This window comes from Anas platyrhynchos, chromosome 5 (assembly GCF_047663525.1).
Source record: "Anas platyrhynchos isolate ZD024472 breed Pekin duck chromosome 5, IASCAAS_PekinDuck_T2T, whole genome shotgun sequence".
Classification (NCBI taxonomy): Eukaryota; Metazoa; Chordata; class Aves; order Anseriformes; family Anatidae; genus Anas; species Anas platyrhynchos.
The window spans coordinates 45,984,293-46,008,288 of NC_092591.1; the positions used below are offsets into that span (position 1 = coordinate 45,984,293).

The window sequence follows — 23,996 nt, forward strand, 5'->3', positions numbered from 1 at the left end:
GCGGATCTGTCTGCAAGGCACGCAGAGACCAAAGCACACGCTGCTGCTCTGCACTGCCAGCGTTTGTCCTGCTGGGGCACCCCGAGACAGAGGCAGCAGCCTGGGGATGGGCTGGGGATCCTGACACGAGAATTTATTTCCCCGGTGCCATCACTGAACAGACTCCTCGGGCCATCAATCACAGCTTGCACACAAGGCAAGGCCGCGGCCGGCTCGGGAGCTTTCCGGCAGCTCCTTTCCCAGCATCTCGGCGGCAGTAAATCAGTGCCCATGCTGGCTTGCTCTAATTCACGCTCCCTTCCCTGCTTGCCGCCACTTCGGAGCTGTCAGAGAGACTTACAGCACGCCGGGTAACGAGCAGCTGGAGCGCTGCTTGCCCGACAGCCTGAGCACACAGCCCTGTCATCGTGGCCGTGCGTCAGTCCTGCCCCTGTCCGTCAGGGAGGCTGCTGGCAGAGCCACGCCATCTCCCGCTGCCCCTTCGCATGCGAGGCAGGGCAGCTGGAGGGAAGGCTCACCCCTCTGCCAGTGGAAGCGACTGTTGTAGCCCCAAAGAAGCTGCAAACACCCAGAAGAGGGGGTGAGAGGGAAAGGGTTTGAGACTTGACCAGCTGGCGTTGCTGCTACTCACGGGCTGCAGGCAGAAAGCAACCCGGGACGTGGCTCTCCAGGGTTATAGGAAGAAAGAGGGCAAAAGGGAGCAAAGGGAAGATTTTGGCAAGGCTACTAGTCTGAGTGTTAACTGTTCCTCCTCCTACCTGTCTGGTTTTGGCCGACGTTTCTATGTAGGGGATCCCGTAACTCCGGGCCAGGTCCTGTGCTTGCCGCGTCTCCACTGTCCGGGCTGGCAGGTCACATTTGTTCCCCACCAGCACCATGGGGACATCATCTGAGTCCTTCACCCTCTTGATCTGCTCCCTGTAACAGTAAGAGATGCTGAAGTGAAGGCAGAAAAGGCTCCAGAGCACTCCCCACTGGCACGGAGGACAGGTTGCTTCTTCCTCAAGCTGCGCTTCCCTGCTGCAGCGTGCCTCGGGCAGGGCTTTCAGGAGGACAAACGTGACCGTAGCATGTAAGCAAGTAACCAGCAGCAGAATAGTGGGGCAGTTTGGGAAATAGAAACTAAAAATGCTTCTGCTCTTTAAGTGCAACTGTTTAAAACTTCAGCTTGAAATTACGGTAATCGATACCAAGACAAAAGCTTACCACATCCTCCCAGCACAGTGTGAACTAAATAAAAACGAACACCCAAGCAGCTACCTGGATGCTTCCAGCATTTTAGACCGAGTAATCTTCCTGAATGGGTAAAAGGTAAAAGTCACCCGAAAAAACACCTGCAACCAGAGTTTGCTGAGCCGATGAGCCAGCGTTTGGCAGCTGTAGGCTTCTCCGCAGATGCACAGGATTTGCTTCGTTTCAGCTTAGCTCAGTTCACTTAAAGTTGAGGAACCAACTGGGAACCAAAAATGCAGTAATGCTTGCTTCTCCATTCCAACCCCTGATTTAAAACTAGGTGGGCGAGGACGAGATCTACTACTTCTAAAATCCTAAAGGCCATTATGACCACAAACAATCCACTCAATTCCCTCATGAGAGATAATAACTTCCTTTGTTTAATAAATCATTTAACTTGGGATGCAAAACAGCTTTTTTTTTTCTTTGCTCACGCATCCAGGACAATTAACGTGGTTTTATTTTAAAGTAATAAAGCTTTTTTTTTTAAAATGCTGGTTTCTCTATCTTATTTGAATTCAAAATTCCCATCCAAAAGTAGCTGAACATGCATCACACGCACACAAAAAAAAAAAAATCAATCATCTTTTTTTAATATAGTAGAACACAGAAATGAAGCCTGAATGTATGTCAGATATGCCATAAAGCCACTTAAATGTTCGATGTAACATCCTGATCAGCAGACCCAAGCACTAAATCTAGGGCACAGGCTACACTTAGCTGAAAAGAGATACCTCCTAATGGGTCTTAACCAGGGAGAACGAGCATTTCTCTGGGGAAAATTATTTTAAAAGTGCAAATGCAAAGAGCACATGTGAAACGAGATTAAAGCCAGTGATTTACATCATGATTAAAACCCGGGCTTGAAACCAAGCCATCCTGTGAGTGATTCACAGGCACCAGCACAAGGCAGTGGGATGAACGCTACCGAATCCCTCAGGTGCTTTAGGAAAATCCCATCCTTTGTCCTAGGGTTCAGCTAAACCGAGCCAAATTAGCCTGCCGTATAGAGTTACTGCCACAAACACGCCTGTTAGCTGGAGCCATCTCACCAGCTCCCACCACAGAGCGAGGAAGGGCTGTGCCTGCCCCAGGAGCTACACGGTTAGCTGGCAGCCACGTTCGCAGCACAACTGCTGCTCAGCAGCTGCCCGGGGGCACCCCAACACCCGACCCCTCTGGGACCCCGCTCTGTGTGGAGGGCGACCCGCTGAGTACAACCCCCAAGGTTGGTCTGCTGCCTCCCCTCTCCTGGATGGATCACCAGGATCACCACTCGGGGTTTCCAGACGTGACTCTTTTGGTTTTCCCCGTAAAACCACCTGGGCTGCTCCTGCCAGCAGGCAAGGCTGTGCTGGGCCAGCTCCAGTGGCAGGGAGCTGGGCACGAGCAGGAGCAGGAGGAAACTGCCATGAGTCACTTCCTACGCTGCTCTCAAAAGCCCCTGGCTGGCTGGCAAGCCATCCCTTGCATCCTCTGCAAACACCTCCTGTCCCAGACAAGTCCTCAAAAAGGCCGAAGCTCCCCCTCCAGCTCCCCGCACAGCAGAAGTTGCTGAGATCGATTCCACTAACAAAGCAATTCCATTAATTAGGGAGGGGAAGGGAGGGGGTCGTAAAGGATCAGCTCTCCCTTTAGTTACCATAAACACTTAAACATTACATTACCGAGTCCCCAGTGGCCACAAGCAATCCCTTTGGATGGGTTTTATCGGAGGCACTGACATTAGCCGTCTGCTCCCTCTCTTCCCTGGGGAACGGCCACTCGAGCTAATTGCCTGTGCTGGCAGCCAGCGCCTCCACCGCGGGGCCTGAAGCGAAATGGAGGGCAGGACGGGGCCGGGACGGGGCCTCCCCGCGGCGCTCACCTGTACTGGTGGATATCCTCGAAGGACTTGGTGTTGTTAATGGCGAAGACGCAGAGGAATCCCTCCCCCGTCCTCATGTACTGGTCTCGCATGGCGCTGTACTCCTCCTGCCCCGCTGTGTCCAAGATGTCCAGCAGACAGGTCTCTCCATCAATGACCACTTGCTTTCTGTAGGAATCCTGCCAGGGGAGGGAGGGAAAGTGTTAAGGGAGGGCACGCAAGGGGAGGTTGGCTCCTGCCATCCCTCGGCACCAGCACTGACTGTTTTCCTAACTTTATTTAGGCCTGGCTAGCCCCTGCCACCTCCACTCCAGGCAGTGAGTCCCATGCAGAAAGGGGAAACACACAATTGGAGGCTCCTGGCAGCCAGGCTTTCCTTCCAGCAGCTGGGATATTCGGGGCTGGGAGGTGTTTAACCCGGCCGGCCATCCAGCACCCCTGACACGGATCAGGTGCCAGAGGCAATCACCACCAGTGAGGCTGCGAAGCGATGGCGAACCTGCCGGTGTCGTGCAAACATGAAAAAATAAATAAAGGAGGCCGCCAGGAGGGTGTTTCCCACAGCCAGCCCCTGCCCAGAGGGGCTCTGGGGAAGGTACGGAGCACCCAGGCCCTTTGAAGTTGTGCGCTTGCCCTGCGGAGGAGACGATTACAACTTATCGCACGTGGGAGAAGCCCTGGGAATCACCACGAGCGCTCTCCCAGGGTCTCCCTCCGAAGGTCTGATTTTCAGCACGGGCTCCTCGGAAGCACCGCTCCCTCCTTCCACACCTCCCCGTCACAGGGATCCTGCTGGGGCACCCGGGGGTGTCTCTGCCAGCCCTGCCCCATGCCCAATGCAGTTGTCTCGACTCTCGGCCACAGGAGGAGGCCAAAAAGCGGGACAAACACACAGCTGGGGGGCTGTGACAGCGCCATGACACAGCTCTGCCTTCTGCAGCCGCTTGTGGCGGCTATGGTTTCGGCTTAAAACTACTTCAAGCGTCTGCTGCTCTTCCAGCGACCACAACAATGTTATCAGATGAGCTCTGCCCCTGAAAAATAGGCCTGCAGACAAAGAGCAGACACAGCAAAGGTCACCGGCGGGACCGGCAGCGGTGCGGAAAGGGAACGAGGCCAGCACGGACTCCACCCTTCTGCTCGCTACGACACCAGCGGCAGCTACCGGGCCTAAGGAGGCCTCGCTTCACCCCGCAGGCAGGGCCACGGCATCGGGCCCGCGGCCTTCCCGAAAAGCAGAGGGCGGCCGAGGCAGGGCCCATGAGCTGGGACCACGCTTCCCGTGGCTGTTATCCCCGTCCTTTGCTTCTATCTACACAGGGAACCTGGGCAGCACTGGGATCAGGGAGCTCACAGTGCTGCTGTCATTAGCCTGTCTGTAATTAAACACCATCTCCGCTCCCATTTACAGCCTCCTTGGGGCAGGGGGGCACTGGGGAGGGCAGACGGTGCGTGTTTGGCTGCTCTCACACCAGAGCTCCCTCCCAGCCCGGCACCCTGGCTTGCAGCCAGAGGACGAGTCCCTCAGTGCACGACATTAACAGCAGGCAACATCCCACAGCACCCCATCCCACACAGCACCCCATCCCATACGGCACCCCATCCCATACGGCACCCCATCCCGCACGGCACAGCCCCTCTGTGCAGCGTGGATGCTGACACCCCGCAGCTCCCCATCCTCGGCCCCTGATGTCTTACCCCATCTTCTTGCACAACAGCCAGGGGCCGGGCTGCCCAGCTGGAACAAGAAGTGCCGGCTGACAGAAATAAACCCCGCTGTCCCCGCTGGACAGCGAGCAGCGGCTCTGGGCTCTGACCTGGGATCCCAGACAGATTCTCCTCCAGAAGTTGGAAGGACCGAATTAAGTGATCCCGGCTCTCCGGCAACGTTCACACAGGAGCCAGAAATTGCAGGCACTTGGGAGAGGACACTTGGGGCTGCCTGCAGGAGCAGGGACACGGCTGGGACATCGCCGGTGCTGACCCCGCTGTCCCCATGGCTGCAGCACAGCAGAAGGACCCCACCAAGCTGGGTGCCCAGCCCCCTGTGTGTGTTAAACACTACGGCCAGGACACAACCTGAGGCTAAGGACTGCTAGAAGCTGCGAGGCAAACAGGAGGGTTTCTCAACGCAGCCTGGCTTTTTGCTCCATCCCCACTCGCACGCTGTGGGACGCTGCCAGCTGCAGACCCGGGAGGACCGGAGACCGCAGAGGAAGGCTGGGATGGCCACCTCCCACCCTCCTGCGGAGGGGTCTGGCCCCTGGAGGCCAGCGCCATAAATCCACGGCAGGAGGGAGCACCAAAACCTGAAATTGCCTGCAGCAGTCACAGGCAGGAAAATAAAACAGTGCTCTGGCCTGCGCAGAAGTTGGAGATGGAGAAGAAGGCAACGGGGTCTGTATGCAAGGTGCAGCACTGAGACTCTGGAGCCCTAAATTAAATTCCAGGCTCTGCTACGGACCTTCTAGGTGACCTTGGCCAAATGATGTAATAGCACGTGTTATTAAGTGCTTTTTCTCCTTCCCATCTGTAGGATAAAACCATTTCTGCCTTTATACCGAGCCCTGTCTCTCTTGTTTGTTTAAGTTGTGAGCTCTTCAGGGTGGGGACTGCACATACAACACCTACCAGAATAGCTTTCTGACCTCAGCTGGGACCTTTTAGGCTCTGTGATAATAATAATAACAACTGCGGTAACCACAGCTGTATTTAGACACATCTGGTGGAGAATCCTCCAGGACTGCAGACAGGGAGGTTATTGTCTGAGAGGCGTGACCGAGCTGTGATTTGCATTCCCAGGGTGGACTTACTCCTCCTGCCAGCAGCGGCACCACGAGCACGGTCCTGCCCAAACCTCCCCCAGCCCGAGGTGTAAATCATACGGTGGGTGATCCGCATCTCGCAAGCAGGGGGGACGCAGTGAAAACAGCTGGAGAAGGGGCTAGGTTTAAAAGGTTAAAAAATAATAATAATTGTTGTTTACACTTGAAATGCAGAAAAGTGGATTTTGAGTACTGAACCTCTCCTGCACAGGTACTTGGCTGCCTCTCAGGTGGGGTACTGAGCCTGACAGACCAGGCTGGACAGACAGATCCCCGCTGACTCCAGACGAGTACATCCGTCTTTTGGACGTTCATCTTTTGCTCCCCGTGATGGAGAATGAGCAGCACTGGGCCTTGCGACACACCCCAGCTCTCTGCCTCCCACTGGAGGATGAACGCGCTGGGCTCTGAAGGAGGACAAAAGCCCAGAGCCCAGTGAACAAGACAGAGGAGCGCCCCGTTTTGTCTCTCCCTGGGCTGTTTCACAGAGCCTGCAAGCTGCAGAAAAGAACCACAGTGTCATTTTTCCTACTGCAGAGCAGATCTATAACCATGTATTAGGCAGTCCAAAGACAGTCCCTGAGCTCCCTGCTCTGTGGAGTTGTGGGGATCTCTTAAAGATAAAATATAAAGAAAATAATCATCAGTCTTCAGCTCTGCTTGGGCTCTTGACCCCACACTGCTGCGCCTGCCTCACCCAAACTGCAGGATGAGCTCTGACAAAAGCCATTTCATCAGAAAAATCTCCAAACGTCCTGCATGGGAAGTCAGTATCTTCACTTTGATTTCACGGAAGGAGAAATGGAAGCACGGGCACAAAATGGCCCATCGGTCCCAAACCTTTAACCTCTGCCTAGGTGGCAGCAAGGAGGAGTTCTGTGCTGCCTCTCCTGGCTCTGCCTGCTCCTGCTGCATCCCTCGCTGCCTCTCTCCAGCAGACACTGCTGTCCTTCTTCAGGACGCACACATCGGTTGCCGTGACCTCCAAACGCACAGGCGGCAGCTGAGAAGGGCTTTGCAAAGCAGAGGACCGTCCCTGCTCGAGTTCAGACTCGAGCCCAAGCTGATGGGGTTTGCAGCAAAGAGCACTAGGAAAAGACGCAGGCGGCACCGCTTACCTCTATCGTGGGGTCATACTCATCGACGAAATGGTTCTGGATGAGCTGTATCGTCAGCGCGCTCTTCCCCACGCCACCAGCTCCCACCACCACCAGCTTGTACTCGGTCATCTTCCAGCCGACCCCAGCTCAGGACCTCCAGGAGCAGCCCGACCTGCAAGGAGAGACACGGCCACCACGTCAGGAGAGCAGGGGGCACAGATGGGAGGCTGGGAAAGGCAGAGAGGCTGGGGATGCCTGTGTTTTTCACAGGGATTTGCAGTAGCCACCAAATTCTCGCTGCACGGTGTTCTCCAGCACTGCCCTGGCCTCTCCTCCCAAGCTCTAAACACGGCCAGAAATGGGGAAAATGTGGGATGTCCCAGGGGTCAAGGACTTTTTTTATTCTCCCCATCCAGCACTCCAACTACCCTGGAAATTTGGCCAGAAAAAAACGCCATTTGTTTTGTTCTGTCATGCCGTGCCATGCCTCTGGGATCCGCTGCCTTTTATGATCCCATTCCCTGGGGTCTCAGACACGAGATGACCTCACCTACAACACGAGGCTTGGTCTACAGTTACAGCGAGGAACTGCAGCATCCAGAGCTCTTTAACCTAATACCCTCCCTGCGTAATGAAGGCTACTTTAAAATGGGGAAAGAAATCAATCAAAGCCAACACAAAAACGTGCCCAGCGCCTCACCCTTGGTGCTCTGCAATCCTTCAGCCTGACAGGCCGCGTGCAAACTTGCGAGTGGCGCTAGGTGAGGGAATATAGAGGATGGAATAAGGGAATACAGAAGGCTGGCAGAGACCACAGGGAAGAAGGATGCTACCAGGGAAAGCATTAATTGGGAAGGCCCGTTACAACCAGTTCCAAATCAGGCTGCGATGCGGACTTGCCATCACCCTTCGGCGGGGGAAAATTCCCCCCCCCCCTTATATTCCTGCTCCCCTCCTGCTGAGAAAGAGGAACTTCAGCTCGGCGCTTACGGCAGGAAGATTACAAAACCCCGAAGGTTTAAATAGCAATCTCGCCGGGCTGCAAGCCCTGCCTGCTGAGAGCCACCCCAGGGCAGGCATCGCCGCACGCGTGGCCCCTCTGCTTGCTTGGCATCCCGCAGGCAGAGCTCACACACCACCAGCCTGCTGCTCCCAGGGGCGAGGGCTGCTCCTGGTAGCTCCGTGTTTGCCATCCAGCCACTGGCAGAAGCTGCCACCTCTCCTGCAAAGACGAGGGAGGGTGTTTTTGGTGCTAAGGCTGGCACCCGGTGTACCAGCAGCGGCCACCCTGCGCCCAGCCCCTGTCCGCATCTGCTGGATTTGCTAACGCAGCAGAGATCTCCTCTAAAGTAGGCCAGAACTTTCTGACTTCAATCCCCATCTGATTGCAACCTTAAACCACTCAGACAGCTCGATCACCCGCCCGGGCTGGGAGCAGTCAGAGCCAGCCACCTCTCTCTCTCCGGAGCCCTTTTCTTAGCTGCTGGCTCAGCAGCAGGAAGACAAACAAAGAGCGTGTCCTTCTCAGCACTCACCATCTCGGGGAAAAGCAAGGGAACGGCTGCAAAAGAGCAAGCACAGCCACGATGCAAAGCAGGACCTCTGGTGACTGTGGCTTTCCCAAAAGGGGGAGGCAGGGAAGGGAAGCGCGGGGGCTTCTGCCAGGGAGATGGTGACGGGCACGCCGGGTTACCACGCTGCAGCACGGGGATTTGCTGGATGGAGATGCACGGCTTGATGATAAATGTTGTGAAAACGTTTCCTGGTGTGAGAATTTCCAGTGGAGGAAAAACAAGAGTTTGTGTTTCTCAGCAGCTCGTGCAGAGGCCAGACAGAGCTGACCCAAAAGAAAACACAAAAGCACAGCTTCCCAGTCCCGCACCACGCGGGAACAGCGCTCTGGAAGGCTGACCTGGGTCGCTGCCCAGTGTTTTCCCCACCAAACCAAACTTATCACCTCCGCAGCACCCAGCATCCTTCCTGAGAGCTGGATTCCCAGCAAGCCACGCAGGGCAGTGGGACCAAGAGCTGAGCAAGACCCCAAGGAGATGGGAGCCGTTGAGGAGCGCACCGCCTGGGAAAAGGGCTGGGATCTCAGTGCCAAGCCAAGGGCCCTAGCGTGGAGCTGGAGCTGCTGCTGCATTTCCTGACCTTGTGGATTTTCTCCCGGAGAGAGAGGGCTCCTGGCTCCCATTCAAGCTGTCTAGGAAAGCCCAGCCGAGCGCTTCCGCCTGGCAGCAGCAGCTGCTCCCAGCCCGCTAGCCCCCGAGTCCTCCCCCGTGGATTTCACATTTCCACGATGAAAGTTTTACAAATGCTGCTCACTGCTGAACGCTTACACCCCACCTGTCAACCAGCAGCACGTTTTAATGCACCCGAAAACAGTTCCACCTCTGCAGGTATCTGAATAGGTCTCATCCCGAGAACTGAGGAACCTTTCAGCCACAAACGCCGCAGCGTTTGGATTTAGTTCCCTTTGGCAAGGATTCCTAGCAGGCAGAGCAGCCCCAAGTCCTCTACAACACACGGCTCATCTCAGCCTGTCACCAGCAGCCCACCATGCCTGCAGCTCGGGAATCCTGCCTGATGACAAGGCAAACCCTGCTGCCCGCACCCCTCCACCTGCTCACGCACCAAGGTGCAAGCCATGGCTTTGCACGAGGTCTTCAACAGGCACAGACAGGTCCTGGCTCTGGACACAGCTTAAGTCAGAGCACCTCTGGCAACAGATCGCCTCTGCCAGAGACTACCTGACCACAAAGAAGTTAAATCCCTGTTCTTTTTCACTTGCCATCGTGCCACCATCGTGCTCTCCTAGAAGACAGGCGAGGGTGGCAGGAGGTGGTGCTCGAGCGTCTGGTCATTGCACGGGCCAGCAGAGATGGGAGGACAGAGGAAAGCAGGGTGGGACCATCCCCACCAGCACTGCCGACAGCTTGCTGATCTCTGGTTTCTCTCTGTTCGTGTTGCACCTTGCCTGGTAGTTAATAAAAGCAGTACAGTTACCTGCTGCTGGCACTAAGCTGGTCTGACCACGCTGCTCTTGCTCACCCGCTCCTAAGTTTAACGAAGTTCTTTCTCGCCAGCTCCCTCTGTAAGAAAAGCACCTGGTCGTCACAGCGATGCCAAGTGGCTTTATTAACATACCAGAAACCAGCAAACAATCTCCGTAGAGCTTTCTCTCTGAACTGATAGTCAAGAAAGGAGTCACCTCTAGATGATACAAAATACAAAATATTGAGTATCATCAAAACGATTATACTCAACATAAAGACCAGCAGGCCCCTTATCTCAGGAGCCTATAAACCACAGCCTGACCCCAAGGAACAGCCAGTGCAGCACTTGCCATCAGCTGATCACCAACGTTTCTCCTCTTGGCCCGAGTGTAAGCACAGACAACTTCCTCAATTCCTCAATTTCTCATTACACTTGCACTCACCAGTGAAGGGGAACTTCCAGCAGCGCAAAATGGCCCCAAGATCAAATTGTGTGTGCCTGGGCTGCTCACACCCACATCTCCAGAAGCTCTGCGAGGTACCGTAACGTCCTTGCAGTTTATGGTGGGATCTTCACCTTCCACCACCACCGCTTCTCCCTGAGAGCGACCAGCCCATCCCACTGGGGTGTCTGCAGGAGAAGCACACTTCCAAGCCAACCGTGGCTTATTTACAGAGATATCACTCGCTGCTGCTCCACAGAGAGGTCTGAGGAAATGGGCTCCTCTGCTTTCCCCTCCAGCCCACATCACAGCCTCGTGGGGCCAGGCAGGTGCTTATGGAGAGAGGGACAGGTACCCAGGGAAGTTAAAAACACAGCCCACGTTGCAGGTAACAACTAAACCCATTAAAATCCTGGCCTCTGAGCCACCTCCTGACCTGGTACCAGGTTGTAATGCCTTGGGGTTGGTCACGGGGGTTGGACAGGCAAGGCTGGTCACGCACACCGTCCTCCTCTTCATCCCACAGGCCAGCAAAGCCAGGCAAAGAAGCCATCGCCAGTAGCAAAGGCAGAAACTAAACTGAGGCAACTTCCCATCCAGGGCCTTAGCGGGAGGCGAAAAGCTCCACGTGCAGGTTTTGGATGGGAAAGCCGCTGGTTGCCTGCTGGGTCTTTGTGTCTGGCTGCCAGAGCTGACAGCTCCCCGCGGAGCGGCACTTCCCTGCGCAAGGATGCTCGGAGAGGCAGAGTAAAGCGAGGGGGAAAGCCCAAACCGCCCTCTGGCTATCCTTGTGAACTCACAACTGTGCCACCAGCGCAGGGAGGGGGCAGGGACAGGCAGGGACAGGATGCCCCAAAGCACGGACAAGGCAGGGTAACAGGAGAAAAGAGAGCAGCCGACACCGAAACAGGCCAGGGCAGCGACCAGAGGCACTCACCAACCCAGGGCCACATTTAACACTCTGCAGGGGTCACAGGCAGCATTTTGCAGCTGAGATATGCTTTTTTTTTTTTTTTTTTTTTTGAGTTGACAGAGAGCGACCAACACCGTGTGTCAGGGAAAAAAGCGCCCCATCCCCAAGAACTGCGCTCTCCCTCCATGATTTCCGTTCTCCTCTCCTTCCCCACCCTGCCCCGTGCCTCCGAAGCAACTGCTGACAGGGAAAAACCAAAAAGCCGGTTTCAGGAAACACATCTAAGCCATTTTCATTTAGAAAAAAAAAATTTGCAATGGAAATAGGGTCTGGCTGTTGGGCTTCCTGCTTGCTTTAAAGCCTAACGTATGTGAATAACATAAGGAAATAAATGGGTGAGGAAACAAGGTCTGTGCAACTGGGAAGCTCTGAGAATTGTCTCAATAATGCTTTCAATTCTTTCATTTTTAACATTTCATGGAAAAGAGCCTTTAAAAAGGTCAATTTTGGGAGCAAAATGCTATTGGAAGAGTATCAGTAAGCTCTGGTCCCTGGGAACAAAACGGTGCAAGCAGCACACGCCCCGTCTCGCTGGAGCTACTGCAGCAGCAAGATGCAGACAGGGAGCCGGGTTTGGGGAGTGGAAGGAAAGGAACGGAGCCTGTTGGTCAGCAGCAGGAAATGAGATGAAAACATCTTGAAACAGCAGGAACCCCGGATCCTCACAACCCCAGTGGCACCCAGCTCCGGCAGCACACCGGTACGGGGCAGCAGATCCCGGCTGGGCTGCAGGCAGGTTCACCCTGGAGCAAAAGCAAGGCTCCAGCATCCCCATGTTGGTGCAGCCGAAGCCCAGCCTCCCCTCGCTGCTTCCCCCTGCTCCTCGCCCAGCGTCTGGCTATTTTCAGCCCAGGGGATTTCCTGGGCCTGGCACAGCTTGCGTTCAGCAACCCTCAACAGCTCTCTTTCCCAAGGACTCCTCCAGCCTCCCCTGAGCCCACGTAGGCTCCTGCCACCCACCCTGTCCTATAGCAAGGAGCTCCACGGGTCTGCTCCCCTCAGGGGAACAACACAACCCTCGTGTTGGAGCCTAACTCATCTCTGCCCGCGTCCCCAGCCAGCCCCTAGGTCTTGTACTAGAAGGGGAACAGCAGGGTGGATCCCTGCCCACCCTCTCACACGGGGTACCCCAGGCTGCTAATCACGTCCTCCGAAGCATCATCTTTTCCAGGGGAACGTGGCACAGCCTTTTTCCCCCCCATTTTTCAAAACACGGGGCAGAGCAGCACGTTTGCGACGGCCTCGGCTCTGCAGGCGGTGGCGGGTGAGGGAGCACGGGGATGGCCCGAGGAAGGAAGGAGAGCGAGTTCCCTGCCTTGCCCTCCCCGTGGGACATTGATAAAAACCTCCTCTCACTCCGTTCAAAGCCAGAGCTCAAAGGAACAGCTTGAGTGACCCCACGGAGCCAAAATCAGATATTTCTAGAGTGTCTCCTTTATTAGTGAGCCATTTCATTTCCGTGATCAAATATAATGATCATCCCTCCGCACTCATTTAGCCCTTGCAGAGCTTTTGCAGGCACAAAAAAAATGCACTTTTTTTTGCAGAAAAGCAAGTGCCTGTGCATCTTGGGGAGCCAACAAGAAGCAGGCAGCTGGGGAGGGAGATAAAGGGAAGCAGGCAGGCACCTGCTGCTGAGACAGACCCCTTTCTGCCCCCGTCCCCCCGGGGCACGTTATGAGCACGGTGACACAAAGCTGTCCCAGCCGTGCTGCGCTGCTCGCGGGCATGAATATGCATCAGGCGTTATGCAGCAGCTAGTCCGGGGCACGCCGCTGATTTACAGGCTGAGCAGGACAGCTAAACAAATCCCTTCCTCACCCTGCAATCCGCCCAGGGTGAATCGCTCTGCACCAATAACGCTCTCCCTGACGGGTGCCTGGGAAAGGGGGGCCCAGAGAGGGAAGAGAAGGAGCTGACCTCGCTCAGCTGCATCACAGAAGAAAAGCGAGGTGAGGATTTGCGCAGACACACCTCGGCCAGAGCAAGCACTTCTCACAGGACGAACTTCTCAGCAAGACACGGCTCAGGAGGATGACTGCCAAGGCCCAGCAGCAAGGTGGGTGCATCCTGCAGGTAGCATCAAGCAACAGTCACAGGAGGAGAGAGGTCTAAAGGCACCAGAGCCAAATTTGGATTTTTTAAAAATCAGAGCACTGTTGCTGTGGGTGGGTTATTTAAATGAATCACTGTCACGGCACAGATCTGCTGCAAATAAGACTGACACATCCCAATACTGGAAAGAGAGGATTCTCCCTCTTTTGGCTGAGGAGTGACAGATGAACAGCCACGGCGCAGGGACTCCTGCCTGCCTGCCGTGCAGCTGCACCCACCCCGAACCGAGAACTCAGAGCCCAGCAATCAAGCACATAACTCCGCTCACAATGAGGAACCCGCTGCAATTAAGTGACTCGGTCACGGTCACACAGGAAACTTATGGTAAAGCTGGGGATTTCTGCTCCCTCAAGTTCGAGCCTTTGCCACAAGACCGTGCTTCCCATCCGCAGCTGGGCGTGCAGGGGACAGGATCACCATGCCAGCTCCATCACCTCCAGCATCTGCAGGCAGAACTGCACCATCAGCAGAAGCTGGGGGGGTGGTTTCCTTCCAGAATTTCCTCAGGAGCCTGCAGCAACGACGACGTGCAGGATTCGGGCAGGCTCACAGCCAGCTTCCAAAGGCACATTAAGGTTGAAAAGAAACCACAGAAAAGCGAGGCACCAGACCTGCAAGAGATGTGGCTCCACCTCAACGCAGAAGTTAACTGAAGCTTGACAAGCTGATTAACAAGTAAATAAAGCCTCCGAGAGCAGCAGAGCAGTTGAGGTTCCCCTGATAAGGCCTAAAGGTTAGGCACCAAGGTCTTCTCGAGATCCCTGAGAATATTCTCCCTGTTTTGAAATCTGGTGCTGCGTAACTGATCCCTGGATCCTGGTCTGTGGTGGAGGCAAGGAGGTGGTCCGGATCCGGCCATCTCACTGCACTTCACATGGCCGTCACACCCCAGGGACACTGCCCTGCCTCTCGGACTCGACCATGTGCTGGCTCCACGCAGAGCAACTGTCCAGGGAGGAAAAGGCAACGCGGGGCTCTGAGGAGCACTGGATCAGCACAAAAGCACTGGCAAGCGCTCCCTCCGGTCACACCAGCCAGATTTCCCAGTTATCTGAAAGATAACCTGAGCTTCCAGAACGACAGCTTGCTGGGCAAAACTGAGTCAGGTTTCTTACGAAGTAAAAGGACGCAAAGCTGAGCTGTCCATTTTTGAAGAAAAAGGACAAAAATAAGGGAGTTTGGATGCAGGCTCTGAACTGGGGGCAGAAAGAAGAAAACGTGCAAGTCTCCAGAGAGAAAAAGGCAACCAGGGACCAGCACCTGCCCGCAGGGTGGCACAGAGGAGCAGCTGGTGCCATTCCAGCAGGTACCTGGCGATCAAACACAGCTGGTGCTTACAGAACACAGCAACAGCATTTCACCTCCTTCTTCAGCATCTGCTTTCTGCTGTGGGTACGCCAAGGAAGAGACCATGCAAAGTACTGCCCAAACGTCTGCAGTGCGAGCTGGAGAAGTCACAGCTTGGGGAGAGCAAAACTGAGCAACGTGAGCCCACAGGTACTCATCTAGCTGAAACGTCCTTTAATGTCCTTTTTCTTTTCCCCTCAGGCATGTCAATATGCCTCCATCATAGATCAACCTTGAAGGGCGAACTCCCCTGGCCCCGCAGCAGCAAGAAACGTTGATGTGCATCACATCGTGGGACAGAGCCAAGAGCAAGTCGCTGGACAGGGGCAAGAGGGGGCTAGATGAGGAAAAGCTGCTAACAAAAAGAAAGGGGACGGGTAAGTTGTTTGATGAAATTAACGCTGAGGATAAAACATTCAGCACAAGCCTGCTGTTATTTGTATTAGTAAAAAAATAAGTACGAAGCCAAAGGGCTAAAGCACTGGTCTAAACAGGCACTGTCAGCTTTCACGTGCACAAAAATAGGCACGCTTTCTTTCCCTGTATTGTTATCTCCAGTATAGGCAATCAAAAGAGGGACTTCTGAGCTTTGAACTGTGCTACACTTCCCAGGATAAACAGAGTAGAAAAGCAGCATTCAGTCTGGCTCCCAGCTCAGTTCCTTAGGACAACAGAAGCAATGCCTGGGCATGGAAGATGTCATAGAGGATTCTCAAGTAGCCCCAAAATTGTCTTTTCCTCTTTCCAGTGGAAATCAACCCTAAGTATGAGACCCAGAGCAGGGTCTCGTCCTACTGGGTATTCTCTAAACAAGAAAGAGGGTTCCTACACCTCCCCTCAGACTTTCTGATCCTGCTGCAGGAGCTCAGCTCTACAACGCTGAGGATGCACACACTGCAGACACGTTCCAAAAAGAAACACAGCAGCGTTAATTGGATTTATTCTTGGACTTGGTAAGGCTCATGGAAACAGTTCTGTTTGGCCTCAGAAAAGAAGGACCACAAAAGGCAAATTCAGAGCTTCAGAATTTCAAAACTTCACCTGACAGCCCTGAGCCGCTATGTGTGTCTAGTATGGAAAAGGTGTGAGATTTTTAATTTTCCAGAAGAAGGGAGAAGCCAGCCCAAACTAAAAGTCAAAACCAAACTCCTGAGTGTCCAGCCTGATATTTGACCTTGGAGGATCGGTTTAAGGGAAAGGCAGAAAGTATCATCAATGAAGCCATTAAAGGCAAGCCAGTCAACATTGGCTTAAGGCTTCATGTTATCTTTGTTTTCAACCTTAGCACATATGGAGCATTTAACCCTCTCAGCATCTTGAGACAGGAACAAGGCAGAGTGACATTTCCTGGGAAATGAAGGATTAAAAATACAAGTTCACTCAGTCAGGAGGCACAGAGGAAGGCTGCAGAGCAGCTCTGAAAGTCAGCAATCAAAAAGCCAAGCAGAAACATGATGAAACACGATGGACCAATTCAGCCAAGTGAAGCATGGTAGAGTCAGAACAAGTGCTGAGGTCTCCTAATTAACCCAAATCCTACCTTTGCGTTCCCTCCTGTTCCTCAGCACTGGCTCCCGAGGATGTGCAGAGCCTCCATGAGCTCCTGCGAGGGGAGCGACAGAAAACCAGGCTTGCAGGTGTCCCATCGTGGTCTCAGGGTTTGTCCAGCCTACGGGAGCTGCAGGCACGTTGGGTAACACGTGGGGACCACAGACAGAACTGCTGTAGCCGAGACCCAGCTGATTCACGACACTGTGCCTTCGGTTTAAAATATAAATAATTAAATAAAATGACCTTCCCTTCAGCCCACTGGGAAAAATCCAAGCATCTCCCTTCAGTCCCCTACCATATAGCAACACAACCTCATCATTGTGACTAAAACTTACTTGATATATGCTATTAAAGTGGGGGTTAGGAACAGTTATATGGCCAGCATTGCTCTGAAACAACCAAGTGCTGGGAGCAACTCATGCTATCGCCCTTCTCCATCAGCCCTCATCAACCAAACAGGCCCCCAACCTTTCCTTCCAAGGTGTTCAGCATCTGCCCTCCCGAGCACCAAAGACAGTGATTTTATTTCATTTTTGTCAGGCTGCTACTCTAAACATTAATTGCAACAGTTCCGAAGCTGCTGTTTGAGCTTAATGGCCTGGTGCTACGCGTGGCCTGAGGCCTCTCCACTTATCCTCACCCCTACCTGCAGAACTTGCCCGCGGTACCTCTGCTGACTTGGTAGAGGCCGTGAGGGCAACAAATGTCCAAGCAACAACACATGTCACGGGCTCAGGTTGTTCTGTACGAGTTAGAACAAGAAAGTGAGAAAATGGGCAGGTGATGTGAGCTGGTTCTCCTAAAAACATCGCCTTGTCTCGTGAGGTGACGCAAGCTTCCCAGCTCCTGTCACAGCATGAGCCATCTTGTGAGCCTCAAGTCAGGCTCAGGAGGAACTACCCGTAAGACATGGAAGTGATCCCTTCAAGCCAACAGCCACAAAGAGCAGTCACATCGTCTTTACCTGTGCACCACCAGATCTTTCAGAGCTTTGTTGAGGGCCTGGGGCCTCTCTTTTGGTTTAGTGTTGGTGGTGGTTGGGGTTTTGTTTTGTTTTAAAGCAAACAGAGAACAACCAAACTGTCCATTTCTCCTTAAAAGCTTGGTAAGAAGACAAAAAGATCCTTCCTTGGAAAAGAAGGATAAATGCAGAGATTAAGATTGAACTGCGATTTTTATGTTTTTTTAATGCCTTAACAGTATCATCAGGCCTCCCGGAAACATACTGAAATGTGGGACTGGCTGTAAGATCTCAAACATGATTATTTGCTTTTGCAGGAGCCTGGAGGAGACACAAGTCACCAGTGAGGTTTTGGGAAGTGATGATGTACTGATGAAGGCTCCCTCCTTCATCTGGCAGCAGCAGACTTCACCAGCACTGCTCCTCAGGGCTCTTAAGGCATACACAGCACTTTGTCATTCTCGGACATGGTTCACACCTAACTGGAAATAAACTGCTTCCTCATTTCCCCCTTAAACCCACTCTTATTTTCAGAAAGCAGCTCCCTGAGGACTGTGTCTGTCCCTACAACGAACCTCCAAGGCCACAGCATGGCGGAGTGGGTACGGTTCCTACATAGCTCTCGTTGTTCCCACACAGGAACTTCAGCTGAAGCATTAAAAAAAATAAAAAATCAATGTTTGCAAAAAGCTTTTTTAAACAGAAAAAGCCCACAGAAAACCACCAGCTTGCATGTCAAACAAGCTAACTTTAACTTGAAACACTACTCGAGCAAAAATAGACGCTGCACTGTTCTGCAGGGGGAACATATTCACAGAAGAGGAAAATTCATACTTGAACAGCAGGGAAAAAGCAGCGAGCTCTGAAAGCCTGTCAACTTAGCCTCAAAATCCATCCTCAGAACTTGGGGTAAATGAACTCCTAAATGAACTCCTGCAGTCCAGGGCTGATTAGGATCCAAGATTTGGATTTGGAAACCCCTACCAACCACACATCTTTTGTACCACCACGCAATGATGTCCTGCTCCTGTCCTGCCTCAGGTAGGACCCGCATCCCAAACCAGGGTTCAGTGGCTGGACCTGGGCTGTTGCTGCCCCAGGACAGGGAGCGAGCACATCACACAAGCCATAAACACCTATTTACAACCCACAGGAGGAGGAAGGGGCTGCTGAAGTTCTGTTGGCCTGTCACCCCCGGTCATACTCTGTTCATCTTCAGCATCATACTTAGAAACGTAAGCAGAAGTTTGTGTGCCTTTCTCCGATGTCTAACACTGGGCAGAGGAATGGAGATGTGCTGCAAAGGAGCTGTTCCCAGCGGAGGCTGACATTCCACAGGCTTAATTTGTCATTATTTCCACTTACTTCTGATCAAACTCGAGATAAACTACGTCAACCCAAACAAGAATCTGACTTCACAGTCCAAAACTCTGTTCAGACAAAAAAATTCACGCAGTCGGCCTTTTTTAAAGGCTCCCACATGGCTGCAAGGTCTGCAGAAGACACTGAGACCATTGTGAAACAGTCAGTGCCCCAGCTGGGCTCTAGATGACAAGTGCTTCATGCCACTTTTAGCAAGTTGTTTTTTGTTTGTTTTTTTTTTTAATTCTGCAGCACCAGAGGAACTGATGCTCTTGAAGATCACAGAAACCCAAGGAGTGCTCAGCACACTCCAAAACGCCATGAATTGCTGGCTACATGAGGTCCACCCAAAGCTCTGCAGCTGCACCTAAAATGAAGCTTGCCATGCACCCACCATGGACATTTATTTGCAAAGCTCCAGGTTCTGTCCCCCTGGGTGACATCCTGCTGCCTTCACGCTGCTGCTCCTGGGTGATGGATGATGGCTCCATCCTGCTGGGCACCAGCCGGCTGTGGTGCTGAGCTCAGCACCACGGCACCCCAGCACCACAACCTGCCTGCACCTCTCGCCCGCAGCCAAAAGCTGCCAGCAGCTCTCTGAAGCCGCGTTCGCAGCGCCACGTTGCCTCTGAAGGCAAACCACAATGCGCTGTTTCAAAGCAACCAGCTGATGAGGAACAACAATAGGCAGAAGGAAAAAAAAAAAAAAAGAAAACCACCTTGAACCACTCCCCCTCCTTTCTCTCACGAGAAGCTTATAGTAATTGCAAAGCATGAGAATCTGAACAAACGCCCTGCTTGGGCAACTGGGGCCATCCCCAGGAAAATATTTGCATCTAGGGGATGTGAGAGTTGTGCAACCGGCGAAGTATCAAGCCAGATAAGGCAGAGACCTTTCACTAGGCTCCAGAGAGACACACTCGTCACTCCGTGATGCTGACTCAGGCTAAGACAAGTTGCTTTAATTTTCTCTCCCTCCCTCCAGCCTTCACAGGGGAAATAATACCAGCCTACTGCTCAGGCAGTTTGAAGCCACCGGGCGCTATTTGCAGAGCTGAATCAGAAACTGAAGGAGCCTTCGGTAGGAGTACGGGAAGGAAGATGGCTTCTCCATGATGGGAGCCTGGTTCCCACCCAAAAGGTCTTAAACTCGTAAGGAAATTCCTCGTGCAACAAGGTTAGCTCTGCCTGGGACACGACGTGCAGCTTTACCCATGTGCCATTATTTCCCGCGCCTAAGGCTTGATGCAGCCTTCTGAGCCCTGCTGGAGTTAGTTACACATACATCTCGTTTGGGAATTAGACCAGAGAAATTAGTTAGGAAGGGCACACAGTTACAGAAAATTGACAAAGACTGAGGGCTCCTGGTTCCTGCCGCCAGCTTTCCAGCACCAGTACTGTTGAGCCGGGAGAGCAAAGCAAACCCACGGCGCTAACAATCCCGTGTTAATGTCTCTTTGGGACCTCGCTGACTTGGCTTTTTCCCCCATGGAAGAAATAACAGAAGCAGCTACCGAAGAAGAGCTGGGAAACGGGGCAGGTCCACCAGCGATGCACCCGCTGAACCCACAACCAGCAGGCAGAAGGCACAGCAAACAGCGGGAGGCGCACAGAGAGCAGCGAGTGCCTGGTGCTGTGCCAGGCGTTGGGACACTCTTCAAACACAGCCACTATTTGTCGTGCCAAAGTTCAGAGGGGAAGGACGGCAATGAACGCAAAACGCATGCTGTGGGGCTGCACTACCAGGCTCTGGGGCACCTTCCTTCAGGAATTAAAGGCTCCTGAAGGTTTTCCATACACTCTCCGTCTTGGCTGCAGAGCTACATCCATCCCCTCGAGCAGACCTCATGCAGCCCCAGCCCTTCACATCGTGGGATGTAACGCAGAAAAGCTTGTCCTGGACACAGGCAGCTGGTTAAGAGAGCAGGGAGAGGTCAGGTGCATTGCAAAGGGAGGATGAGGCACCACGTAGCAAACACTGAGGTATTTTTGCCTTCCTATGCAGCACGCAACATGCGCTTCCAACCTGCGGTCAGCCCCAAATTTTCCCCCTAACATACTCTCGGTGACTGCAAAGACACTGGAGCCCCTTTGACATTTCCAGGTCTCTTCGTGGGCACATTACGGTTGTGACATTTGGTCTTCTACTGCACAGGGTACGTTTACTGTACAGCAATGATTTTCTGCCTTTATCAATCCTAAAAAAAAAAACACATCCCTGTGCAGCTTTCCGAACAACACACTTCAGCTCCCTGACAGCACTTCTTGTTTGTACTGCACGGCTTTTGCAGACCCTTCAAAAACCACCCAGGGCTCCTCACCTACATGAAGAGCAGCAGCTGAGAACCGCAGTTAAAAGGCCTGGAGCAGCTGGAACACAGCAGTGGCTTTCCTGAGGCTGTCCAGAACTGAACGCTGATTTACAGGTATCTGACCTCACAGGAATTAATGCTTCAGTAAGCAGCAAGGTGGAGCACAAAGCCATGTTTTTTTGGGGGGTCATAGGATTTGATGCTAACCACACAGGCATGGGATAGGACAAGAAATGGGGCAGGGCAGGCTCGGTGCTGGCCGCCAGCACAGGGACTGAGGCTGAGCTCCACAGGCTCCTGCTGCAGCCAGCCTCCTCGCTCCCGAAACACCTGGTGCATCACGTTCCTGCCACCGGGCTAATTCTTCTCCAGGAGAAGGCATGATGGAACAAGCGCTCCCAATCAAAGGGGAAACTCAGCCAGCGAAGAAAATCCTCCCCGGGCTACCAGGCTTTATTCCTACCTGTTGGCTCAGCTCAGGTTTGCAGTTTTTTTCACGAATGGCTCTCGCCACCTCCGCCCTGCTCCCTGAAGACCACTCTGCTTTCCACAGCAACCACGAAGGCTGAGCACCAGTGGGAAACAACCCTACAGAACCCAGCTCTGTTAACACAGCAGTGCTCCAGCATTAAGGGGCATGGGTTTTACCCACCAAACCCCAGAGCACCCATGTTTGCTGCCCTTGTAACCTGGAGGCACCACAGGGTTAACCCCAAGTCCCCATGCAGAATGTCTCGGCTCCAGATTTAGGATTTCGAGGTCTCAAGCCTCTGCTTCACGGGAGGGAGCTGCTGGGAGGTATCTGCACCCTTCCAGCTCTCAGCCAGCAAGGAACTGCAACAAAACAGCTTCTCAAGCAAAGCAGTAGAGGTTTACCAGGTAAGACAGCACACAGCTAAGGACAGGCTATATTCAACGCTGCCTTGCTCTCTGTGCTACTCTTCCTGGCAAAACAGAGGCAGTCAAGGTGGGATTCATCTCACCTACAAGAGAGCCCATCAGCTGGAGCCTCCCTGCGATCGATGGGAAGAGACAGGCGCAATCTGTCTGCCTGCTTTCAGACATCTGCATTAGGACGAGATGAAAGCGCTCGTTTCCTCCGCCGCGCATCCATGGGGGCCGAGGGTAAGCAGCCGAGATGTGAGATGTCAACGTCTGGGCACGCAAATTGCACCCTGATGTTTCTCATCCTGCACCAAGCTCGGAAGCTTTTCAGCGAGGGACTGCACCCAACATGAAAGCACTCCCAGCCTCCAAGGCCTGGAGGTAACACCACACTTCAAACGGCAGGAGAGAGACCGATACTCTCGAGTATCTACCGCAGAGACAGCTCCGCAGCGCTTTTCCCTGGAACGATATTCCAAGTGGATGCAAGGCGTTTCGGGGGCCGCTGGGCTGCCGACGAGGAGGCAGAGCTGCAGGTCTCGACCCGCCTCTGTGCCAGCAGAAGAAGGGAAAGCATCCCAGGAGCCAAATGTTCAGTGCTGTGAGAACTGCAGAGCCTGGCGAGGCTGCAGCTTTCACTTTACACCCCAAAACAGGCACTGGGGCTGGCAGGGAAGGATGCACGCACACAAAGGGGCTCAGGGACAGACACAGGGGACAGGGAAGGAAAAAAGACCTGTGCCATCTGCGTGCGCCACGGGCAGATTTGGGATTTGCAGAGCAGTCTTGAGGATTCTCTGTTTCGTGACTTCTGATATATGATCCTTTGGGGCTGGCAACGCCGGGGTTTGATGCAGACAAATGCTAAATAATGAGTCTGGGGGCAGAAAGCCAAAGCAGAGAGCACACATTAAATGGAGCTGTCACGCTGCTAGACTGGCCGAGGAGAGATTGAGGAGTTATTGTAAGATTTGTGAAGCCATCAGCCCTGGTGCTACAGAAAATAAGAAAATTAGGCTCAAAGAGGGACTGCAGGCAGAATAACTTCCCTGACAGCAGGATAAATGAGGAATAAGTTGCTACAAAAAGCCCTCAAATCAAACAGGGGAAAAAAGCATGGAAGAGCCTGCACAACATTTACCTACAGTGGAACTGAACTGAAGGGTTCAGAAAACAAAAAGATGTTCAAATTAGCTCCATGAAAAGATGATTTATAGGTGGCAGAGCTTTTTCTTCTGCATCCACCCCACTTTACACCACGACAGGGTCTGCAGGCTCCCACCTCAGATTTCAGCCATCATCTCCGTGCACCCTCATCCCAACAGGTACCTGCTCCCGCTGCTTGTCCTGCTCCACGCATCCGCTGCCAGCCACAGCAGGAGCCCTCTGACTATTTTGACTTGTTTTTTTTTTTGTTGTTGTTGTTTTTGCCTCCCCCTCCCTGGGGATATTTACTAAAGCTGTGGCCTGAATAAGCTTGTTCTGGAGGCAGGCTTTGAAACAAAGATGAAAACCCAAACTGTCCTAAGAGATGCCGCTCCGACTGCCGGCCCATGCTCGCTACAGCTCGCAGAGCTTTTCAGCCGACTTCAGCAGAATTTGAGCAAGACCTTGTAACCCTGTCGCAATGCAATCACCAAGTCCTGCCAAAAACCATGTGCTCACTAGCATGCTCTGAAAAACCCCAACCCCCTGTTACCCACTCAGCTTTCCCTCTCCTCACCAGGAGTTCACACTTCGGACAAGGCTGGTTTTGAGGGCCGCAAACTGGCCTACAAAACCAACTCCGGACTTCTTTACTTAGAACTGGACACCTCTGCTCCAAAACTCCTGCTGGATTTCCGTTGTTGTCTTAAAAGAACCCTGCGATTGCCTTGTTTTCTCTTTAAAGCGAAGAGATTGCAGGGAGAGAAGCTGCACCCATGCACTGTAACTGCAGCTCCCAGTCAGCTGTCCTGCGCCTTCAGCAGCACCTAGCCAGGGACTGGAGCATGCAGCGACTTCCCCAGGCGTTAGACTGTGCAGA

The 23,996-nt window shown here is 53.2% G+C and overlaps 1 protein-coding gene across 2 annotated transcripts in view; it reads right to left on the reverse strand.

Moving 5' to 3' along the window:
* The window catches only part of HRAS (HRas proto-oncogene, GTPase), a 36,183-nt gene that overhangs the window by 3,264 nt on the left and 8,923 nt on the right, over positions 1–23,996 (reverse strand). For both annotated transcript variants that reach the window (XM_072038938.1, XM_038179385.2), the window contains exons 2-4: positions 7,044–7,197; positions 3,101–3,279; positions 759–918 (exon numbers count right to left, since the gene is read on the reverse strand). In XM_072038938.1, coding sequence (XP_071895039.1) covers positions 759–918; positions 3,101–3,279; positions 7,044–7,154 — 450 coding nt within the window. In that variant the 5' untranslated portion in view covers positions 7,155–7,197. The remainder of the gene's footprint in view (positions 1–758; positions 919–3,100; positions 3,280–7,043; positions 7,198–23,996) is intronic.